Source organism: Berghia stephanieae, chromosome 9 (assembly GCF_034508935.2).
Source record: "Berghia stephanieae isolate SIO BIC M18660-M18661 chromosome 9, UCSD_Bste_1.3, whole genome shotgun sequence".
Lineage (NCBI taxonomy): Eukaryota > Metazoa > Mollusca > Gastropoda > Nudibranchia > Aeolidiidae > Berghia > Berghia stephanieae.
The window spans coordinates 1,126,619-1,146,618 of NC_088368.1; the positions used below are offsets into that span (position 1 = coordinate 1,126,619).

The 20,000-nt window shown below is 36.5% G+C and overlaps 2 protein-coding genes across 5 annotated transcripts in view; one reads left to right on the forward strand and one right to left on the reverse strand.

Moving 5' to 3' along the window:
* The window catches only part of LOC144979442 (GDP-fucose protein O-fucosyltransferase 1-like), a 22,197-nt gene extending 18,961 nt beyond the window's left edge, over positions 1 to 3,236 (forward strand). For all 4 annotated transcript variants that reach the window (XM_078926090.1, XM_078926092.1, XM_078926091.1 and 1 more), the window contains exon 9: positions 1,673 to 3,236. In XM_078926090.1, coding sequence (XP_078782216.1) covers positions 1,673 to 1,864 — 192 coding nt within the window. In that variant the 3' untranslated portion in view covers positions 1,865 to 3,236. The remainder of the gene's footprint in view (positions 1 to 1,672) is intronic.
* Positions 3,237 to 12,085: 8,849 nt separating this feature from the next.
* The window catches only part of LOC144980245 (choline transporter-like protein 2), a 33,331-nt gene continuing 25,416 nt past the window's right edge, over positions 12,086 to 20,000 (reverse strand). Inside the window, exons 16-22 of the mRNA XM_078927860.1 lie at positions 18,715 to 18,843; positions 17,193 to 17,262; positions 16,686 to 16,759; positions 16,290 to 16,360; positions 15,782 to 15,870; positions 14,772 to 14,856; positions 12,086 to 13,178 (exon numbers count right to left, since the gene is read on the reverse strand). Of these exons, the coding sequence (XP_078783986.1) occupies positions 13,084 to 13,178; positions 14,772 to 14,856; positions 15,782 to 15,870; positions 16,290 to 16,360; positions 16,686 to 16,759; positions 17,193 to 17,262; positions 18,715 to 18,843 (613 nt within the window). The 3' untranslated portion in view covers positions 12,086 to 13,083. The remainder of the gene's footprint in view (positions 13,179 to 14,771; positions 14,857 to 15,781; positions 15,871 to 16,289; positions 16,361 to 16,685; positions 16,760 to 17,192; positions 17,263 to 18,714; positions 18,844 to 20,000) is intronic.

Sequence of the window (20,000 nt, forward strand, 5' to 3'; positions counted from 1 at the left end):
TAATAGACCCAGCTACCTAATCACTGTTGGGTGGACTGGGGGGTCAGAAAAATGTCTCGACTGCACCCAGGATTGATCAGGGTCTTTTTGTGTGTGAAGCGAGTGCTCTACCAACTGAGCTAGGTCAGTGCATCAGGCTATTGTCTGGGCCATTATCCCATATGACTAGTGTTGTGTTATTCAAATCATGTTTTGATCCATTCTTCACCCCGATGTCATACTGGATAGATAAGGTGAGTCACAAATGAAGTATAATCCAAAATAAGAGAAGTGTATTTGATCAGAGGAAGGCAGACCATGAAATCCCTGGTCATGTCGATGTCCGTGTGAGAAAATTGGTGTGTTTTGTATTTTATTGGGTGATGATATGTTTTCCTTGTCAATCATCTTTCTATTATGTACTGTTATGGATATTTTTTTTTTGAATATCTGATTTGTAAACATTGAGTGTATTCACCTTAGTGGGATCTTTTACATATGTCTGGGTGAGACTTTATGGTGATCTCAAACTAACACGGATAGTGTGCTTTTGAGTTCTTCATCTGTTCCCTATTTGAATCATTTCCCTTTGTCTTACTTTTCCTCACGTCCTTTTAACTGTAATTCTAGAATATCCAATTTTCTTCTTTTACCCTGGCGCTGATATGACTTAAATGTGTCGTAATAGCTGTAAGACCCTTAAAAACTAAATACTTGATGATGATTATCATTGTTATGATTTCCATGGTCACGATTTCCATTGATGATGATTATCATTGTTACGATTTCTATTGATTATGATTTCCATTGATGATGATTATCATTGTTATGATTTCCATTGATGATGATTATCATTGTTATGATTTCTATTGATGATGATTATCATTGTTACGATTTCCATTGATGATGATTTCTATTGATTATGATTTCCATTGATGATGATTATCATTGTTATGATTTCCATTGATGATGATTATCATTGTTATGATTTCTATTGATGATGATTATCATTGTTACGATTTCCATTGATGATGATTTCTATTGATTATGATTTCCATTGATGATGATTATCATTGTTATGATTTCCATTGATGATGATTATCATTGTTACGATTTCCATTGATGATGATTATCATTGTTATGATTTCTATTGATGATGATTATCATTGTTACGATTTCTATTGATGATGATTATCATTGTTATGATTTCCATTGATGATGATTATCATTGTTACGATTTCTATTGATTATGATTTCCATTGATGATGATTATCATTGTTATGATTTCCATTGATGATGATTATCATTGTTATGATTTCTATTGATGATGATTATCATTGTTACGATTTCCATTGATGATGATTTCTATTGATTATGATTTCCATTGATGATGATTATCATTGTTATGATTTCCATTGATGATGATTATCATTGTTATGATTTCCATTGATGATGATTATCATTGTTACGATTTCCATTGATGATGATTATCATTGTTACGATTTCCATTGATGATGATTATCATTGTTATGATTTCCATTGATGATGATTATCATTGTTATGATTTCCATTGATGATGATTATCATTGTTACGATTTCCATTGATGATGATTATCATTGTTACAATTTCCATTGATGATGATTATCATTGTTACAATTTCTATTGATCATTTCACACAACGTTTTTTCTCAGGTAAAAATAATCATGCAGAATGGAGATACCGCCGATCCTCACCTTGACCTGGCTATTCTGGGTCGGGCTGACCGATTCATCGGCAATTGTGTGTCCACCTACACAGCCTTTGCCAAGAGAGAGAGAGATATCAGGAAATTGCCGTCTGCATTTTGGGCTTTCAAGAGAAAAAACAGGAAAGAGGAATTGTAGCAATAATATTTTAGTTCCAATCATTTACGGTTGGTTGTTTTTGCTATTCTATTTGCAAAGACAGTTTACCAAATATTGTATAGTCGATGCACCGTCCCTAATTTATGCATCCCCCTCCCACTTCAACCCGACATGCACGTATTGACAGGTCTGATAACCCAAATTGTAGAGGTCCCATTGTAGTTGATGCACCGTCCCTAATTTATGCATCCCCCTCCCACTTCATCCCGACATGCACGTATTGACAGGTCTGATAACCCAAATTGTAGAGGTCCCATTGTTGTCATAGAAATACTCTCAAACCAACATGAAAATGCTGGCCAGAAAAGTCATCCTTCAAATTTATATTGATTGATTTAAATGAGCCTTATCTTATAGCAGTCTCAGGTTTGAAGGACGACTATTCTGGCCAGCATTTTCAATACATGTTTTTACAGAGTGTGGTTGAATAGTCTAAGTACAAGGGACTTCAATCTTGACCTGTCTCTCCTTCAGTAATAACCTATTTCATTCAAACGACCGTCCGTCTATGATCAAACCACATACATTGTCAAAAAGGCATTTCATTTTATTTTCATTGGTTTTTAAAAAATAATAAATCTCACATTCACATAATCAGAATCCACAATGAGTAACATTGACATGTTATATTAGAGATTGCACTGAGTAATGGCCACTCACTTCCTCCTATTCCTTTAGTTGAGAGAACTGTCAAATAAATGGTTCATTTATTGGAGATCCCCCCCCCCCCTCCCCCATTGAGGATCATATTTCCATTATATTTATATAATCCATATTGCTGTATCATTTTTAAAACTCATTCGTACATTGTTTTATGTCACGGAGTGAGAGAAGGGGGAGGGGGGGGGGGGGGGGGGGGTAGATTCTTCATTGACCACAGACCAGGTTCAAGGTGGAATCGATTTTTGGATTATTTTTTTCTTGTTTGTCTTTAACTGATTTGTCTTGTCAGTTTTTACTTTGAATGAATAACATGTCAACACTAGATCCACAGTTTTTTATTACAATTGCATTTGTATGATCATCCAATTGCTGGTGCTGTACTGTTCACGGTCACTGTTATGACCTCAAGTGTTGCAAGATTTGATTTCCACTAAAATCGGATTTCGAATGAGAAGCTTCAAGATTATTTTTACAAGTCATTAATTTTTTACAAATTCCCATTTAAGGGATGTTTGCATTTTGCTGACTGAAGTACGCAAGTCCTCACGTTGTTTATGACTGAATGTGTCTACGGCTGGTCCTCACACAATGTGACGTTTTAGACCATGTTGTATTACCTGTTATTTACTATACTATGATGTTATATTTTATGATATGCAGAATATAAATCAAGAATTGGTCACAATGATACGATACTGGTTTATTTGTTGATTTGGAAAAAAAAAAAGAATTCTTATCATTACTGTCCTACCTCCCATAGCGGGCAGGGAGGTACTTACTGTGTCTTCTATCCCCTCTTATCTGTTTTCCAATTGCTTTCTGTCTTTGTCTTGGGGTGAGATTGCTTAGTTTTGTCCTGACCTTGGTCGGAGTCCTTGACTGAGAGGGAAACAGTCGAATGTATAGTTTCTTGTTTTGGGAGATATTTTTTTCCCTTGTAAATCATCTCTCTGTTATTTACTGTTATTTTTGTATTTTTAACATATGATTTGTAAACATTTGAGTGTGTTCCTCTTAGTGGGATCTTGTGCTGGTGTCTGGGTGAGACTTTGAGGTGATCTCAAACCAAGTACACTGATGTTTGCTCTTGGAATCCACATCTGTTCCCTATTTGAACCATTCCCCTTGACTTACTTTTCCATCAAGTCCTTTTAATTGTACATCTAGAATGTTTTTACTATCCAATTTTCTTCCTTTGTACTGGCGCTGATATGACCTGAATGTGTTGCAAGTGCCGTGAAAACCTTAACCCATTGCTGCCCGGGCATAATCTGAAAAAATGTCTCTCACAGACCATGCGAGGGGAGATAACTCTTCCAAATGTCATAGTACACTTCATTAAAAAATTAATTGCAAGAATGTGAGGCATGCTAGAAACAAAATAAAAGCTGTTTTGGAAAGAAGAATGAATGGCCTTTAATTTGATCTATTGTTTTGGACTATTGATTCATATTTTGATTTGAAAAAAAAAATGTTAAAGTTGAAAAATATGTAATATTATTAAAACACATGAAATCCATTGTCAATGTCATGAAAATACGCATCCAACTCAACCTCAATGTCTGATTCAGTGTCTGAATGAGTACTATCATCATCAATATCCATTAAAAAACGTTGATCACGCCCGAGAATTGAGGAATTCAAACGCCATTCCAGCAAAAAAAATTTTTAAAAAGGACGTTACCACAACAGATTTGGTCGACAAACTTCAAAAAATCACAGCAGACAAACAAATTGAGATAAAAACGATCGGGAAATTTCTCGTTTCACTTTCACTCTTTCTCTACTTTCGTTTTCTAAATAAAAAGAAGTGGTTCTACACACGTTTTTAGTTTACGGGTTCAAAGATGCTGGGTACCTGGCGGGCGATATCGGGCGATTTGGACTGTTTGAGATGTTTTTTGAGCGGGCGATTACAGGCGATTTGGGCGGCAATGGGTTAAAAACAAAAATAAAACATTATCATTACTGTGGAATGGGGTGACTAAGGCCAGTTGGTCCGTAGCCATCGATAACATATAGCCTGACACTAGAACTAGAACCGTAGCCATCATTAACATATAGCCTGACACTAGAACCGTAGATCATTAACATATAGCCTGACACTAGAACCGTAGATCATTAACATATAGCCTGACACTAGAACTAGAACCGTAGATCATTAACATATAGCCTGACACTAGAACTAGAACCGTAGATCATTAACATATAGCCTGACACTAGAACTAGAACCGTAGATCATTAACATATAGCCTGACACTAGAACCGTAGATCATTAACATATAGCCTGACACTAGAACTAGAACCGTAGATCATTAACATATAGCCCGACACTAGAACCGTAGCCATCGTTAACATATAGCCTAACACTAGAACCGTAGCCATCATTAACATATAGCCTGACACTAGAACTAGAACCGTAGATCATTAACATATAGCCCGACACTAGAACCGTAGCCATCGTTAACATATAGCCTAACACTAGAACCGTAGATCATTAACATATAGCCTGACACTAGAACCGTAGATCATTAACATATAGCCTGACACTAGAACTAGAACCGTAGATCATTAACATATAGCCTGACACTAGAACTAGAACCGTAGATCATTAACATATAGCCTGACACTAGAACTAGAACCGTAGATCATTAACATATAGCCTGACACTAGAACCGTAGATCATTAACATATAGCCTGACACTAGAACTAGAACCGTAGATCATTAACATATAGCCCGACACTAGAACCGTAGCCATCGTTAACATATAGCCTAACACTAGAACCGTAGCCATCATTAACATATAGCCTGACACTAGAACTAGAACCGTAGATCATTAACATATAGCCCGACACTAGAACCGTAGCCATCGTTAACATATAGCCTAACACTAGAACCGTAGCCATCATTAACATATAGCCTGACACTGGAACTGTAGATCATTAACATATAGCCTGCACTAGAACCGTAGATCATTAACATATAGCCTGACACTAGAACCGTAGATCATTAACTTATAGCCTGACACTAGAACTGTAGCCATCATTAACATATAGCCTGACACTAGAACCGTAGATCATTAACATATAGCCCGACACTAGAACTGTAGCCATCATTAACATATAGCCTGACACTAGAACTAGAACCGTAGCCATCATTAACATATAGCCTGACACTAGAACCGTAGATCATTAACATATAGCCCGACACTAGAACTGTAGCCATCATTAACATATAGCCTGACACTAGAACTAGAACTGTAGCCATCATTAACATATAGCCTGACACTAGAACCGTAGATCATTAACATATAGCCTGACACTAGAACCGTAGATCATTAACATATAGCCTGACACTAGAACCGTAGCCATCATTAACATATAGCCTGACACTGGAACTGTAGACATCATTAACATATAGCCTGCACTAGAACCGTAGATCATTAACATATAGCCTGACACTAGAACCGTAGATCATTAACTTATAGCCTGACACTAGAACCGTAGCCATCGTTAACTTATAGCCTGACACTAGAACCGTAGCCATCGTTAACATATATCCTGATACTAGAACCGTAGCCATCGTTAACATATAGCCTGAGACTAGAACCATAGCCATCGTTATCATATATCCTGACACTAGAACCGTAGCCATTGTTAACATATAGCCTGACACTAGAACAGTAGCCTTCGTTAATTTATAGCCTGACACTAGAACCCTCTAGGACTTATAGTTTGACATCATTTTTAGGTTTGTGTAGCGTTTAGTGAGTTGCCGTTAGTAGAGCTCAAGAAACAAGTGATTCCATTGGTTGAACTATTGAATACAACTCACGATTTCTTTTGTGGCCAAAGACTTGTCTTTTGACGTCATTTTTTGGTCAGTGTCAGGCAAAAAGTTTACGAAGGCAACGGTTGGTCTCAGGGCAGTTTTTTGACGTCCTTATGATATATCTTGACATTGAAATAACCTGTCCGATGTTCCCAGATAGGGTGTCTTGACCTCCCATAGTTGGCAGGGACGTCACTGACACTGTGTCTTCTATCCCCTATATCTGTTTTCCAACTTGTCTTTGTCTGTGTTTGTCCTTTCCCTCATCGGAGTCCATGGCTGAGAGAGAAGCAGTCAAATGTATCGTTAAGTTTTGGGTGAGGATATTTTTTTCCTTGTAAATCATCCCCCTGTTATGCACTGTGTTATTTTTTTTGTTTTACATATTCTATTATGATTTTTAAACATTGAGTGTGTTCCTCTTAGTGGAGACCTGTGATTCTAGGTGATCTCAAACTAACTACACTCACCCCATCAAGTTCGTTCCACTGAAATAAATAGCAATGATGATAATATAAAAAAATCAAATACCTACTGTTTTAGAATAAGTTTTATTAAAAATATTTTGAATATGGACGTATGAAAGAATACACTAATGATGATAATAGAAATAATAAAAATATTTTTATTACATACATACATACATACATACATACATACATACATACATACATACATACATACACATAGACATGGGCACACTAAAATATAGATGATGATAGTAATAATACACATATTTTTATAATATATGCTTACATACACCTATATATATATATATATATATATACAGTAGAATTACTTTAAACCGAAATTTTGGGGACCTTCTAAAGCATTTCGGTTTAAAGACATTTTGGTTTAAAGCAAGTTCCCGTTTTGCGATGTTTTTCAAGGGTGGTACTTTTTCATTGCTCATTTAATCGCAACACGGGTTGTTTGCCCTTAAACAAAGTTGTTGAATAAATGCCGTCTTGGTAACCATTTAATTTTTTTAATTTTTAAAAATTTTATTTTATTTATTTTTTTTTTTTTTTGGATGTATTTAAAAAATATTTTTGGGGTTTTGTTTTTCCATTCAAAATTGTTGAAAAAGTTGAGTATGGATACCGTGTTTTTTAACATATCTCCCCGTCTTGCTCAATTATTTTAACGTATAATAAGTAGTGCTTTATTTTAAACATCTTTAAGTAAAATGTAAAGCTAAAATAAGATCAAAAGTTCGTGTGCGATAATTGATAATGAATGATGCGCAGCTACTCAGAGGTGAAGTGAAATGAAAATGAAAAGGCATGTCATTGCTAAGCTGTCTACTACACCCCCCTCTTTTGTTGACAAGCCATTAGGTTCAAAGGCCTAATTACATAGAACCCCCCCCCCCCCCCCCCGCCCCTTTCACACCCTCACATACACATTTAAACAAAGTGGAAATGAAATGGCATGTCAATGGTAAGTTGTCTACCCCCCCCCCCCCCCCCTTATTGTCGTGTTGAAAATCCAGTCAGTTCCAAACCATCAACACAAGAGCGAGAACATCCTGATACACCCCTACCTCCCCCTCTTTCTTACTTTTTCGCCTGCCAGTCACCCGTTGTCTTCCTTTTCCAGTCTGCACGAATGTGGTGATGGCCAAGCACAAGTGCAGTGATTGAAGTATTTGTCTAGCCCTCAACCCCACCCATACCCTCACCCTCATCTTACACTTTCGCTCTTTGTTTAATATTGCCGGGCATTATTATGTGTGGCCACCTTCCCAAATTTTTGAAGAAAAATAGAGAGAGAAAGAGGGAAGGTGCTCTCAAGTTATTTCGGTTTAAAGAAAGTCCTGCTTAGAAGTATTTCGGTTCATCAGAAGAATTTGTACAAAGATAATGAAGAAACTAGTACAATTTATTAAATTCTTTGCGTTTTAAGGTATTTTTCGGTTTAAAGTAATTTTACTGTGTATATATATATATATATATATATATATATATATATATGCATACTCTCTAAATACATACATACATATCTTCATACAAACCAACCCCCCACCCTCCCCTCCTTTGCTTTGTGATGCAGGGTCTATTCCACTCTTCTCCCCTTTAAAAAAAGGTAAATTGCTGGAACTTTCAGCTGTACGCATTTTTCACTATGGAATAAACAACACAAAACCAAATAACACGTGGTCAGATGAAAAAAGCCCAGTCAGAGAGTGAATATGAAAACCAAGAACCAACCAACCAGACAAAATCACCACCATGATTTCCCATGATTCTATAGGGCGTTCATTGTGGGAATGTGTCTGTCACAGATTCTATCCCTAGATGTTCTCCAACACAAAGATTCCAATTTGAACTTTGACCCTAACAGATGATTGTAAAGACAGACGATATTATAGAGTTGTCTATTGGACATTTTTATTACATGTCCAGTAAGGTCATCATGGACAACAATAACAGGAAGTAAGTTATACTATACGAACAAACAAGGGCTATCACTCTTCAAGACTAGGTAACAATACATGGGACATAACTCTGTCATTACTATGCATACAAAAACAATTACGCAGTTATTTCCCATTCATTATGAATAGGAAATAAGCTCGAAGTTGTCTTGGTATGTGTCGTAATGATGGAGTTATATCCCATGTATTGTTACCTTGTCTTGAAGAGTGAAAGCCCTTGTTCCTTGTGTAACTTGCTTCCTGTAGTGGGAATATCATGTTTGCAATACAATACAAGGCCAGGTGAGAATCCAATTCCATTTTTAAAAAACCCTCAGACCTTTTGTGCCTTTTTTTGTTTTGTTTTTATTTTAAATGTATTTAAGGGTGGTCAAATGTACATCATTTGATGGATTTCACCTTTTCCCCTCTCACTTTAGAAGAAGAACATCGGACAGTTGTTTCAATGTCAAGATATTACATCATATAAAGATGTTCAAAAAGTGGCCTCTAATGGTCAGCCCATTCCACGGTTGTGTTTTGACAATAATAATAATAAAATTAACAAATGCTGCAGTCTTCACCATTAGATTTCACACAAGGATTAAAAAGTTTTCAATAGAAAACTGTTGACAATACACGTGATACAATTTGATGTTTGTGGAAAAATAGACACACACACACACACGTATATATATATAATATTTATATGCTTAAAATCAAAAATAAATCAAATAAGCACTTAGAATACAATATTTGCATAGACAAAAGACAGCACGACAATGACAAGGCATTTTCAGATTAGGCAGGTGATGAACAAACAAAATTGAAAGAAAGAAGGGAGGCAACAATGAAAATGAAAAATATCACGAATAGACTTGGACCAAAACAAAGAATAAAAACAATTTTTTTTCGAAAACAAATCCTTCTCCAACATTGATAATAAAAAATAAAATAAAATGACTTTTATACAATTTTGACTTGAACAAAGATTTGCATTCAAAAAGTTTTTTTGTTGTTTTTTTTCTTTGTTTTAGTTTGAAGTGTTTTAAATCTTCAATTTCCCATCAGGATTTGTCCATCGTCCCACAACCAGAATTTGAAGACATTCAATAAAAATAGACAAAATTTGAGCTTGGGGGGAAAAAAAGGCACTGGTAGAATAAAGTTCAAGTCCCAAGACGGGTCAGCTGGAGGTCAAGGATAAAAATAGAAATAGAATCCAAATCAAAGGAAAGAATGGAAAGTCAAAGAGAGAGAGAGAGAGCGTGGCCGTGGCCGTGTATAACAACGTATAAATAAATATTGTGTTGATGATTACAATGGCAATGTGGTCTAAATGAGTCGATAATAATAATAATATAGCACTTACTTCATATTGAATGCATTGATAAAATAAAGCACAATCTTTATAACAAACAATCATCATTTATCATGCCAGGAAAGAAAATATATATATTTATAAATATACCAAGTTATAATTTTTATATAAGCAAAAATGGTTTAAAAATGGGAAAACTTGAACGTTGTGTGTATTTTAATACGACGTGTGTCATTTTAAAATATCAGAGAAGACTTTGTTTCGCTTCTTTTGTCTAGAATTCACTTTAACTGTTTGAGACAGAAAGAAAAATACTTGAACCCCCCCCCCCCCCCCAAAAAAAACAAAACAAAAAACAGTCTTCCTCGACCTCGGTCACGGATGACTGACTTTTTAGAGGGTTTTTTTTCCTTTTTTACTTTGTCTGGCACCGTTTCATACACAATTTTTCAGACCTTAAAAAAACAAAAAAAAACTTAAAACCAGAATGAATATAAAATTCTACCAGACCGTACTCGTCAAATCCTATTTTTGGATGTGTGCCATTCCATAGGAGTTTGTTCCCATTACTGGTCAAATCCTATTTTTGGATGTGTGCCATTCCATAGGAGTTTGTTCCCATTACTGGTCAAATCCTATTTTTGGATGTGTGCCATTCCATAGGAGTTTGTTCCCATTACTGGTCAAATCCTATTTTTGGATGTGTGCCATTCCATAGGAGTTTGTTCCCATTACTGGTCAAATCCTATTTTTGGATGTGTGCCATTCCATAGGAGTTTGTTCCCATTACTGGTCAAATCCTATTTTTGGATGTGTGCCATTCCATAGGAGTTTGTTCCCATTTCTATCGTGCTACATGGACAGTAGTAATTTGTTGCTACTCTTTAGTCAGATGCCAGTCTAATTGTAAGGTACTTTCCACCAGATCTAACAGACCCAGATACCTAATCACTGCTAGGTGGACAGAGGAAAAGGTGCAAAATGCCGATCCTATAAACATTCCTATGGAGGTGAAATAGGTTGACTTACACATCAACACAAACTATGTGTAGGTGAAATAGGTTGACTTACACATCAACACAAACTATGTGTAGGTGAAATAGGTTGACTTACACATCAACACAAACTATAAAACATCTAGACACACAAAAAAAGGTTTAAAGTTCAAATGAAACACACTTTTTAAAAAAGATTAAAGATTTTAAAATAAGGCAGCACCTTGATTTGGAGTCCTATTGGAATAGGAGTAAAACATTGGCCAAAGCCCTTAAAAACCTGAGCGCAGAAGATTTTTAAAAATCAGGTAATGGTCCATTGAAATGCATAGTCAATAATATCGATTTTGTGGTTACTGTAAAAATGGTCCATTGAAATGCATAGTCAATAATATCCATTTTGTGGTTACTGTAAAAACATGGAACATGCAGGCTGGGTGAGCGACAACGACAACACAGCAATACTGACGGAGGGAATGACAGGCTGTTTAAAGTCGATGAAGAGATCATATTAGTATTAGCTACCTATAACAAATTGTCAGGATAAAGTCATATGAACATGTTGCTGCTTGACGATTGGAGGAAGAAATAACCATAAGTGATGAAAAGTAAGCTTCAATTTATTGAACAAAGACAGATCATGTGGACGTTTCGGGTTTGCCCTTTATCAACAAATTATGATGAATTCATCACGTTTTTGTTGATAAAGGAGAAATCCGAAACATCCACATTTCTGTCTTCGTTCGATAAATTGAAGCTCACATTTCATTACTTATCGCTATTTTATTTGGATAAAGTAACGGTGCGACGTGTAAAATGATACATTGAATGGTACATAGAGAAAATATTTTTTTATAGATGGAACTAAAGTTTTATTGAATTTATTTTCTTTAATCAATAAAAAAGGAAATCAGTGACACCCAAAGCCTAAAATCAGTTTTATGCCGTCGATGGGGGGGGGGGGGGGGGGGGGGGGGGGGGAGGGGGGTGGATGCCATGATAAAATCCCCAGTGTGCAATGTCGTTATAGTTATAAAATTAAACAAGTCCAACCGATGGCTACTCGATGTCACCACTTTGATTTATTTCCTGTCTACACAACAACATTTCTGGTCATTTACATTTTAAAATCCATTTTTTAACACCTGATTTTGCCAAACATGCCTTTTGAGGCCATGGCTTACACACTGTTATAAATGAATAATTTGTCATGACTTGGTTGTAGCACATCAAACTTACACACTTTTATAAATGAATAATTTGTTGTTATGACTTTGTTGTATCACATCAAACTTACACATTGTTATAAAATGAATAATTTGTCATGACTTGGTTGTAACACATCAAACATCATCAGCACATTTATAGATGTAGGTGTATGAATATCTAATATACAAACTGTCTCAACCCCCACCCCCCATCCCGTATCAGTTTGAGATTGTGACCAAGTGATATTATACAACAAACTCACCCAATCCAATGTCACTCGTACAATAAATGCTTCACAAATTAAACAAAATCAAATGTCCATGATTTCATTCCAGCCTCCGTTCCCATCTCCTGTATCCCCACTCAACACTGACAGTTTCCAGACATTTAGCAATAAAATTTATACTTCCTAAAACCAACTGGAAAAATCCTTGAGAAATAAAAGACCAAAATATTAGGAATTTTATCTTGAACACCACAGAAAAAAGGACAAAATAATAATCAACATAATCGAACAAGACGTATTATTTCAAGGTTACTAACTTTCAATGGCATAGTATCAAATAGTTTCGTATAAATAGATAAATGTTTGTAAAAATGACACACACCAAACTAAAAATTGAATGTTACCCTATAGACCATAAAGGAAACAATGACCACATGACAACGCCTATGATATTCCAAATTCTCTCCAGCTGGTAATGAGTATTTGATGGGATAAAATACACAACACAATCACTAATTATTTCACCATTCCACTTATTTGGGTTCAAAAAGCAAATGGCGCAAGTTTTCAGTCTTGCTCATATAGTATGGCCTCTCTTGTGAGCCGTCATTTCGCTCCAAATCTTCCACTGAAAAAAAAAAAGGGAAAATATTTAATATTTATTTTAATTTTTTTTAAATAAAAAAAATATTAGTATCATATTATCATTATTAATCGTTATCATCATCATCATCATCATCATCATCATCATCATCATCATTATTATTATCATCATCATCATTTATTCATTTTGAAGATGGGTAAAATCACATCCTATTCGAATCTCAATGTGTTGAATAAAAGGACTTTGCCGTGAACTAGAATAAGTTATTCAGAAAAAAAATAACATTTTTGTTCAAGTGTAGTACTTTATAAATGTATGATCAGGCCGAGTGAACCAGAAAATGTTTTTAGTCTCCATTTTGTAAAAGTGAAAAATAAACAAAACAAATAAAATTGCCAAGCCTGTCACCTTTGACAATTTCATTCGAGTCCAAATTTCTCCGATTATAAACTGTTACAACGACAGCCTTGCTGGTTTTCAAAATAAGAGCAGTAACAGAAATACCACCGACTTGAATGAAGTGGAATGGTCTTAGCTTAATGCCCTTAAAGAACCAAGTTCAAGTCCCAAATCGACGCACTGTCTCGCCTTGAACAAGTCACCTCACCCTAACTATCCGACTGATGTCAAGAATATTTCAATCTTCTCTGAAAATAGGACAAATTTCCCCAGGGATATGGATAAAGGGAATTCAAATTTATTTCATTTATGTCACGATCCCATGAATAGCAAACCATTCGTGTCTTCGTTCTAATCCCCATCACAATGGACAGTGACCCCCACCATGATGGACGGTGACCCCCACCATGATGGACGGTGACCCCCACCATGAAGGACGGTAACCCCCACCATGATGGACGGTTACCCCCACCATGATGGACGGTGACCCCCACCATGATGGACGGTTACCCCCACCATGATGGACGGTGACCCCCATCAAGATGGACGGTGACCCCCACCATGAAGGACGGTCACCCCCACCATGAAGGACGGTAACCCCCACCATGATGGACGGTTACCCCCACCATGATGGACGGTGACCCCCACCATGATGGACGGTGACCCCGACCATGATGGACGGTGACCCCTATCAAGATGGACGGTGACCCCCACCATGATGGACGGTGACCCCCACCATGATGGATGGTGACCCCCACCATGATGGACAGTGACCCCCACCATGAAGGACGGTAACCCCCACCATGAAGGACAGTGACCCCCACCATGATGGACGGTGACCCCCACCATGATGGACGGTAACCCAAATCATGATGGACGGTAACCCCCATCATGATGGACGGTGACCCCCACCATGATGGACAGTGACCCCCACCATGAAGGACGGTAACCCCCACCATGAAGGACAGTGACCCCCACCATGATGGACGGTGACCCCCACCATGATGGACGGTGACCCAAATCATGATGGACGGTGACCCCCATCATGATGGATGGTGACCCCCACCATGATGGACGGTGACCCCCACCATGATGGACGGTGACCCAAATCATGATGGACGGCGACCCCCATCATGATAGATGGTGACCCCCACCATGATGCACGGTGACCCCCACCATGAAGGACGGTGACCCCCATTACGATGGACGATGACTTACAGAAACAAAGGAACAGTGTGTCCACTCCCATGCTGTACACGTCAAAGAAGCAATCGGCAATGATGTAAGCCCCAATCACCACCACCTGTGGAGATGATAGAATCAATCAATCATTCATTGGATCAATCAATCAATCATTGGATCAATCAATCATTCATTGGATCAATCAATCATTCATTGGATCAATCAATCATTGGATCAATCAATCAATCATTGGATCAATCATTCATTGGATCAATCAATCATTGGATCAATCAATCATTCATTGGATCAATCAATCAACCATTGGATCAATCAATCAATCATTGGATCAATCATTCATTGGATCAATCAATCATTGGATCAATCAATCATTGGATCAATCATTCATTGGATCAATCAATCATTGGATCAATCACTCATTGGATCAATCAATCATTGGATCAATCAATCAATCATTGGATCAATCAATCAATCATTGGATCAATCATTCATTGGATCAATCAATCATTGGATCAATCAATCATTGGATCAATCATTCATTGGATCAATCAATCATTGGATCAATCACTCATTGGATCAATCAATCATTGGATCAATCAATCAATCATTGGATCAATCAATCAATCATTGGATCAATCATTCATTGGATCAATCAATCATTGGATCAATCAATCATTGTATCAATCAATCATTGGATCAATCAATCAATCATTGGATCAATCAATCAATCATTGTATCAATCAATCATTGGATCAATCATTCATTGGATCAATCAATCATTGGATCAATCACTCATTGGACCAATCATTAATCCATGCCAGGAACTTTGAACACATTGATATTTCCAAAATGGCCACCAATGCCAACTGACGTCATTTCTACATCTTCTTCTTCACTACCTACTCCTCCTCCTCCTCCTCTTATTCCTCTCTCTCTCTCTCTCTCTTGCTTTTGTTTTTCTTCCTCTAAATAAAACTGAATGGACGTGAGACTGACTTGTAACCCAAACCCAAAACCAGAAAACTTACAATGACTGGCACAAAGAAGTAGTTGAGTTTGGGCACGATTCCTTCAAAATAATCAGCATCATCTCGGAACCAGAAGTATGAGGCCACACCTGGAATGGGACAGGGGGGGGGGGGGGATAAAAACAAAACATACTTGAGCATTTGAAAGCACAATATCCACTAAAGGTGCTCAAGGCACTTTACATTTTCAAGAATCATTGAGTGAATTACGTTCAAGATCAAAGTTTTTTGCTTTAGTTTTACACTATACTTTTTTTTTCTTGAAATGCCTTTTCAACCAAATATTCAAAACACCCGTTGTTACTCGTTACTCCATTTTTTGTACAATCTTTTCATTTCAATCTAATTTTCTTTTTTTTTCAAAAAAAAAAACTTCCAAAAAAAACTCCCCCGACAAACAAACCCAAAAACCTGCACCAACTCTCTACTTTTCTACTAATAGCAGAACAATTTTGGTGTTTATGACTTGTGAATAGAAGTGAAAATAGATAAATAAGTCATAACGTACCAATGAGAGCTGCTACAATAACCTTGGAAACAAATATGATGAAGTCACACACTTTGTCTAACACGGCAGCCCTGCAACAAGAGAATAAATAAACAAACATGATGAAGTCACACACTTTGTCTAACACAGCAGCCCTGCAACAAGAGAATAAATAAACACACATGATGAAGTCACACACTTTGTCTAACACGGCAGCCCTGCAACAAGAGAATAAATAAACAAACATGATGAAGTCACACACTTTGTCTAACACGGCAGCCCTGCAACAAGAGAATAAATAGCAATGCCGTCATTTCTTTTATAATTTTTTGGTCATGCCAAAGTCTCATAGTGCATCGTTGTTATTATTTTAATCAAGGAAAGAAATAGTGTAGGTACTTCTTCGATAGGGCTTACCTAAGAATATTTCTCATGACCAAGAAAAACCCGTCCTTAGCAGCTGAACAGAAATTGTTTCCATGAATTGCAATCTGCCGAGATGATAAAATAAATATTCCAAAGTTGAGATATTTGTATCAAAATTGCAGCAATCTACCAAGATAAATTAGAAACCAATCGAGATCACCGCAGATCATCTGAGATAAATTCAACAAAAGCTTTCCAGTGTCATCCAGTCACTGGTGTCTGTAAGTATCATTCTTGGGGCATAACAATGATGATGATACGGAGGAGGAAGATACGATGATGACGATGATAATAAGGAGGAGGAGGAAGATGTGATGATGATGTTGATGATAATGATGATGGTGATGATGATATGATGATGATGATGCTGATGATGATAATAGCAATAATGATGATGATGATGATAATGATAATAGCGATAATGATGATGATGTTGAGATGAGGATGATGATGATGGTTGCATCATTATTTAAAACATCCTTCAAGTCAACGACTCACAATGATGTAGGCATTCTTGTTGACGAATCGCAGGAATTTCTCCAGACACCAAAAACAACAGCCCAGACATCTGGTAGAAAAACAAACAAATCAATAAAAAGGTTTTTTTCACAAGTGTAACGTGAAAGGGGGGAATCTACAGAATGAAGAAGAGGAAGATGATCACAGATAGACTGTCTGTTCTTCCTCAGTACACATTTTGGTTGTATGTTTTGTTTTTAAGGGTTTTAAGGCGTTTGTAACACATTTAGGTTATCCCAGCGCCAGTAAAAAGGATGAAAATGGGATAGTGATAAAAACATTCTAGATGTACAATTAAAAGGACTTGAGGAAAAAGTAAGACAAGGGGAAATAGTTCAAATAGGGAACAGGTGTAGATTCCAAGGGTACACTATCAGTGTATTTGGTTTGAGATTACCCAAGTTTCACCCAGTCACCAGCACAAGATTCCACTAATAGGAATTCACTCAAATGTTAATAAATCATATCTTAAAAATAAAAAAAAATTACATTACATAACAGAGAGATGATTTTCAATGAAAAAAAATATCATCTCCAAAAACTATAAGAACATAATAACTCTGAGTGTTACATAAGTAAGTGTTATATGACAATGATAACAGAATAAATCTGAGTGTTACATAAGGGAGTGTTACATGACAATGAAAACAGAATAAGTCTGAGTGTTACATAAGTGAGTGTTACATGACAATGATAACAGAATAAGTCTGAGTGTTACATAATGAAGTGTTACATGACAATAAAAACAGAATAAATCTGAGTGTTACATAAGAAAGTGTTACATGACAATGAAAACAGAATAAGTCTGAGTGTTACATAAGAAAGTGTTACATGACAATGAAAACAGAATAAGTCTGAGTGTTACATAAGTGAGTGTTACATGACAATGATAACAGAATAAGTCTGAGTGTTACATAATGAAGTGTTACATGACAATGAAAACAGAATAAGTCTGAGTGTTACATAAGAAAGTGTTACATGACAATGAAAACAGAATAAGTCTGAGTGTTACATAATGAAGTGTTACATGACAATGAAAACAGAATAAATCTGAGTGTTACATAAGATAGTGTTACATGACAATGATAACAGAATAAATCTGAGTGTTACATAAGATAGTGTTACATGACAATGGTAACAGAATAAGTCTGAGTGTTACATAAGATAGTGTTACATGACAATGAAAACAGAATAAGTCTGAGTGTTACATAAGGAAGTGTTACATGACAATGGTAACAGAATAAGTCTGAGTGTTACATAAGGAAGTGTTACATGACAATGATAACAGAATAAATCTGAGTGTTACATAAGATAGTGTTACATGACAATGAAAACAGAATAAGTCTGAGTGTTACATAAGGAAGTGTTACATGACAATGATAACAGAATAAGTCTGAGTGTTACATAAGAAAGTGTTACATGACAATGATAACAGAATAAGTATGAGTGTTACATAAGAAAGTGTTACATGACAATAAGAACAGAAAGTTGTTTGACTGACTTCAATATGAATTTGGCCACTTTGTTCTCCGATGGCTTCAGCTTGCGATGAATGTATTCCAGGATAGCCCGAATCAGTTGTACGATGGAAATGATCAACGAGCCAAAGGCCAGGGAACCCACGTGGTAACTGGGGAATCAAAGACATTTTAAACATTAAACTAAAAAACTTGAGCTTTTATATACTACAATATCCACTTAATGTGCTAAGAGTGCTTTACAAAAGGTAACAAGCCAGCAGCAACACTTCACAGGTAGGATGAAACACGACGCCTGTTTGGAAATATTGCAATTTTTTTCTGAAAAGATAACAGTGTTACCAGGTGGTACTCATTTTACACCCGAGTATGGTAAGAGAATGTGAGTAAAGACCTTTTTCCAAGGACTCAACTATGCACCTCTCAGAGCGGGAATCGAAGCCAGGACCTTCCGATCCAAAGGTGAGTGTCATACCACTAGACCACATAAAAATAGATAAATAAATAAATACTTGAGAATAAGATGGCAATAGCAAGTGAGGAATTAGAAGATGTTGGAATTGTAAGACATTTAGGTCCTTTCAGCCCCAGTAAAAAAGAAGGAAATGGAATGGTAAAATTATTCCTGATTCACGATTGAAACACAAGAAAAGTAAGACAAAGGGGAATGGTAGAAATAGGGAACAGATGTAGATTACAAGTATCACCTAAAAGTCTCATCCAGACACAAGCAAAGGATCCCACAAAGAGGAATACACTCAAATGCTTACATTACACATTCAAAACACCAAATATAACAATACATAACAGAGAGATGATTTATAAGGAAAAAAATATCTCCCAAAACTTTAACTATACATTTGACTGTTTCCCTCTCAGCCAGGGCATCTGGCCAGGGCCAGGACAAAACCAAGTCGTCTCATTCCAAGACAAAGACAGAAAGCATGTCGGAAAACAGATATAAAGGGATGGAAGACGCAGTAAGTGCCATCCTGCCCACTATGGGAGGTAAGGAACCCCACCCAGATTCCAAGACAAAGACAGAAAGCAAGTTGGAAAACAGATATAGGGGGATAGAAGACACAGTAAGTGCCTCCCTGCCCACTATGGGAGGTCAGGAACCCCACTCAAATATCAGACTTGGGTTGAGTTTATAGGATGAATCGAGGTGCCAAATTAAGGAGCAGGCACTGGTGTAGAATAAATATCTGAAAAAGTGTGTATGAAAAACTGACAGATAAAACAGAGAGAAATACAAGAAAAAAAACATCCCATAAATCAGTCAGTCTCAATTGGGGATGGAACCCCA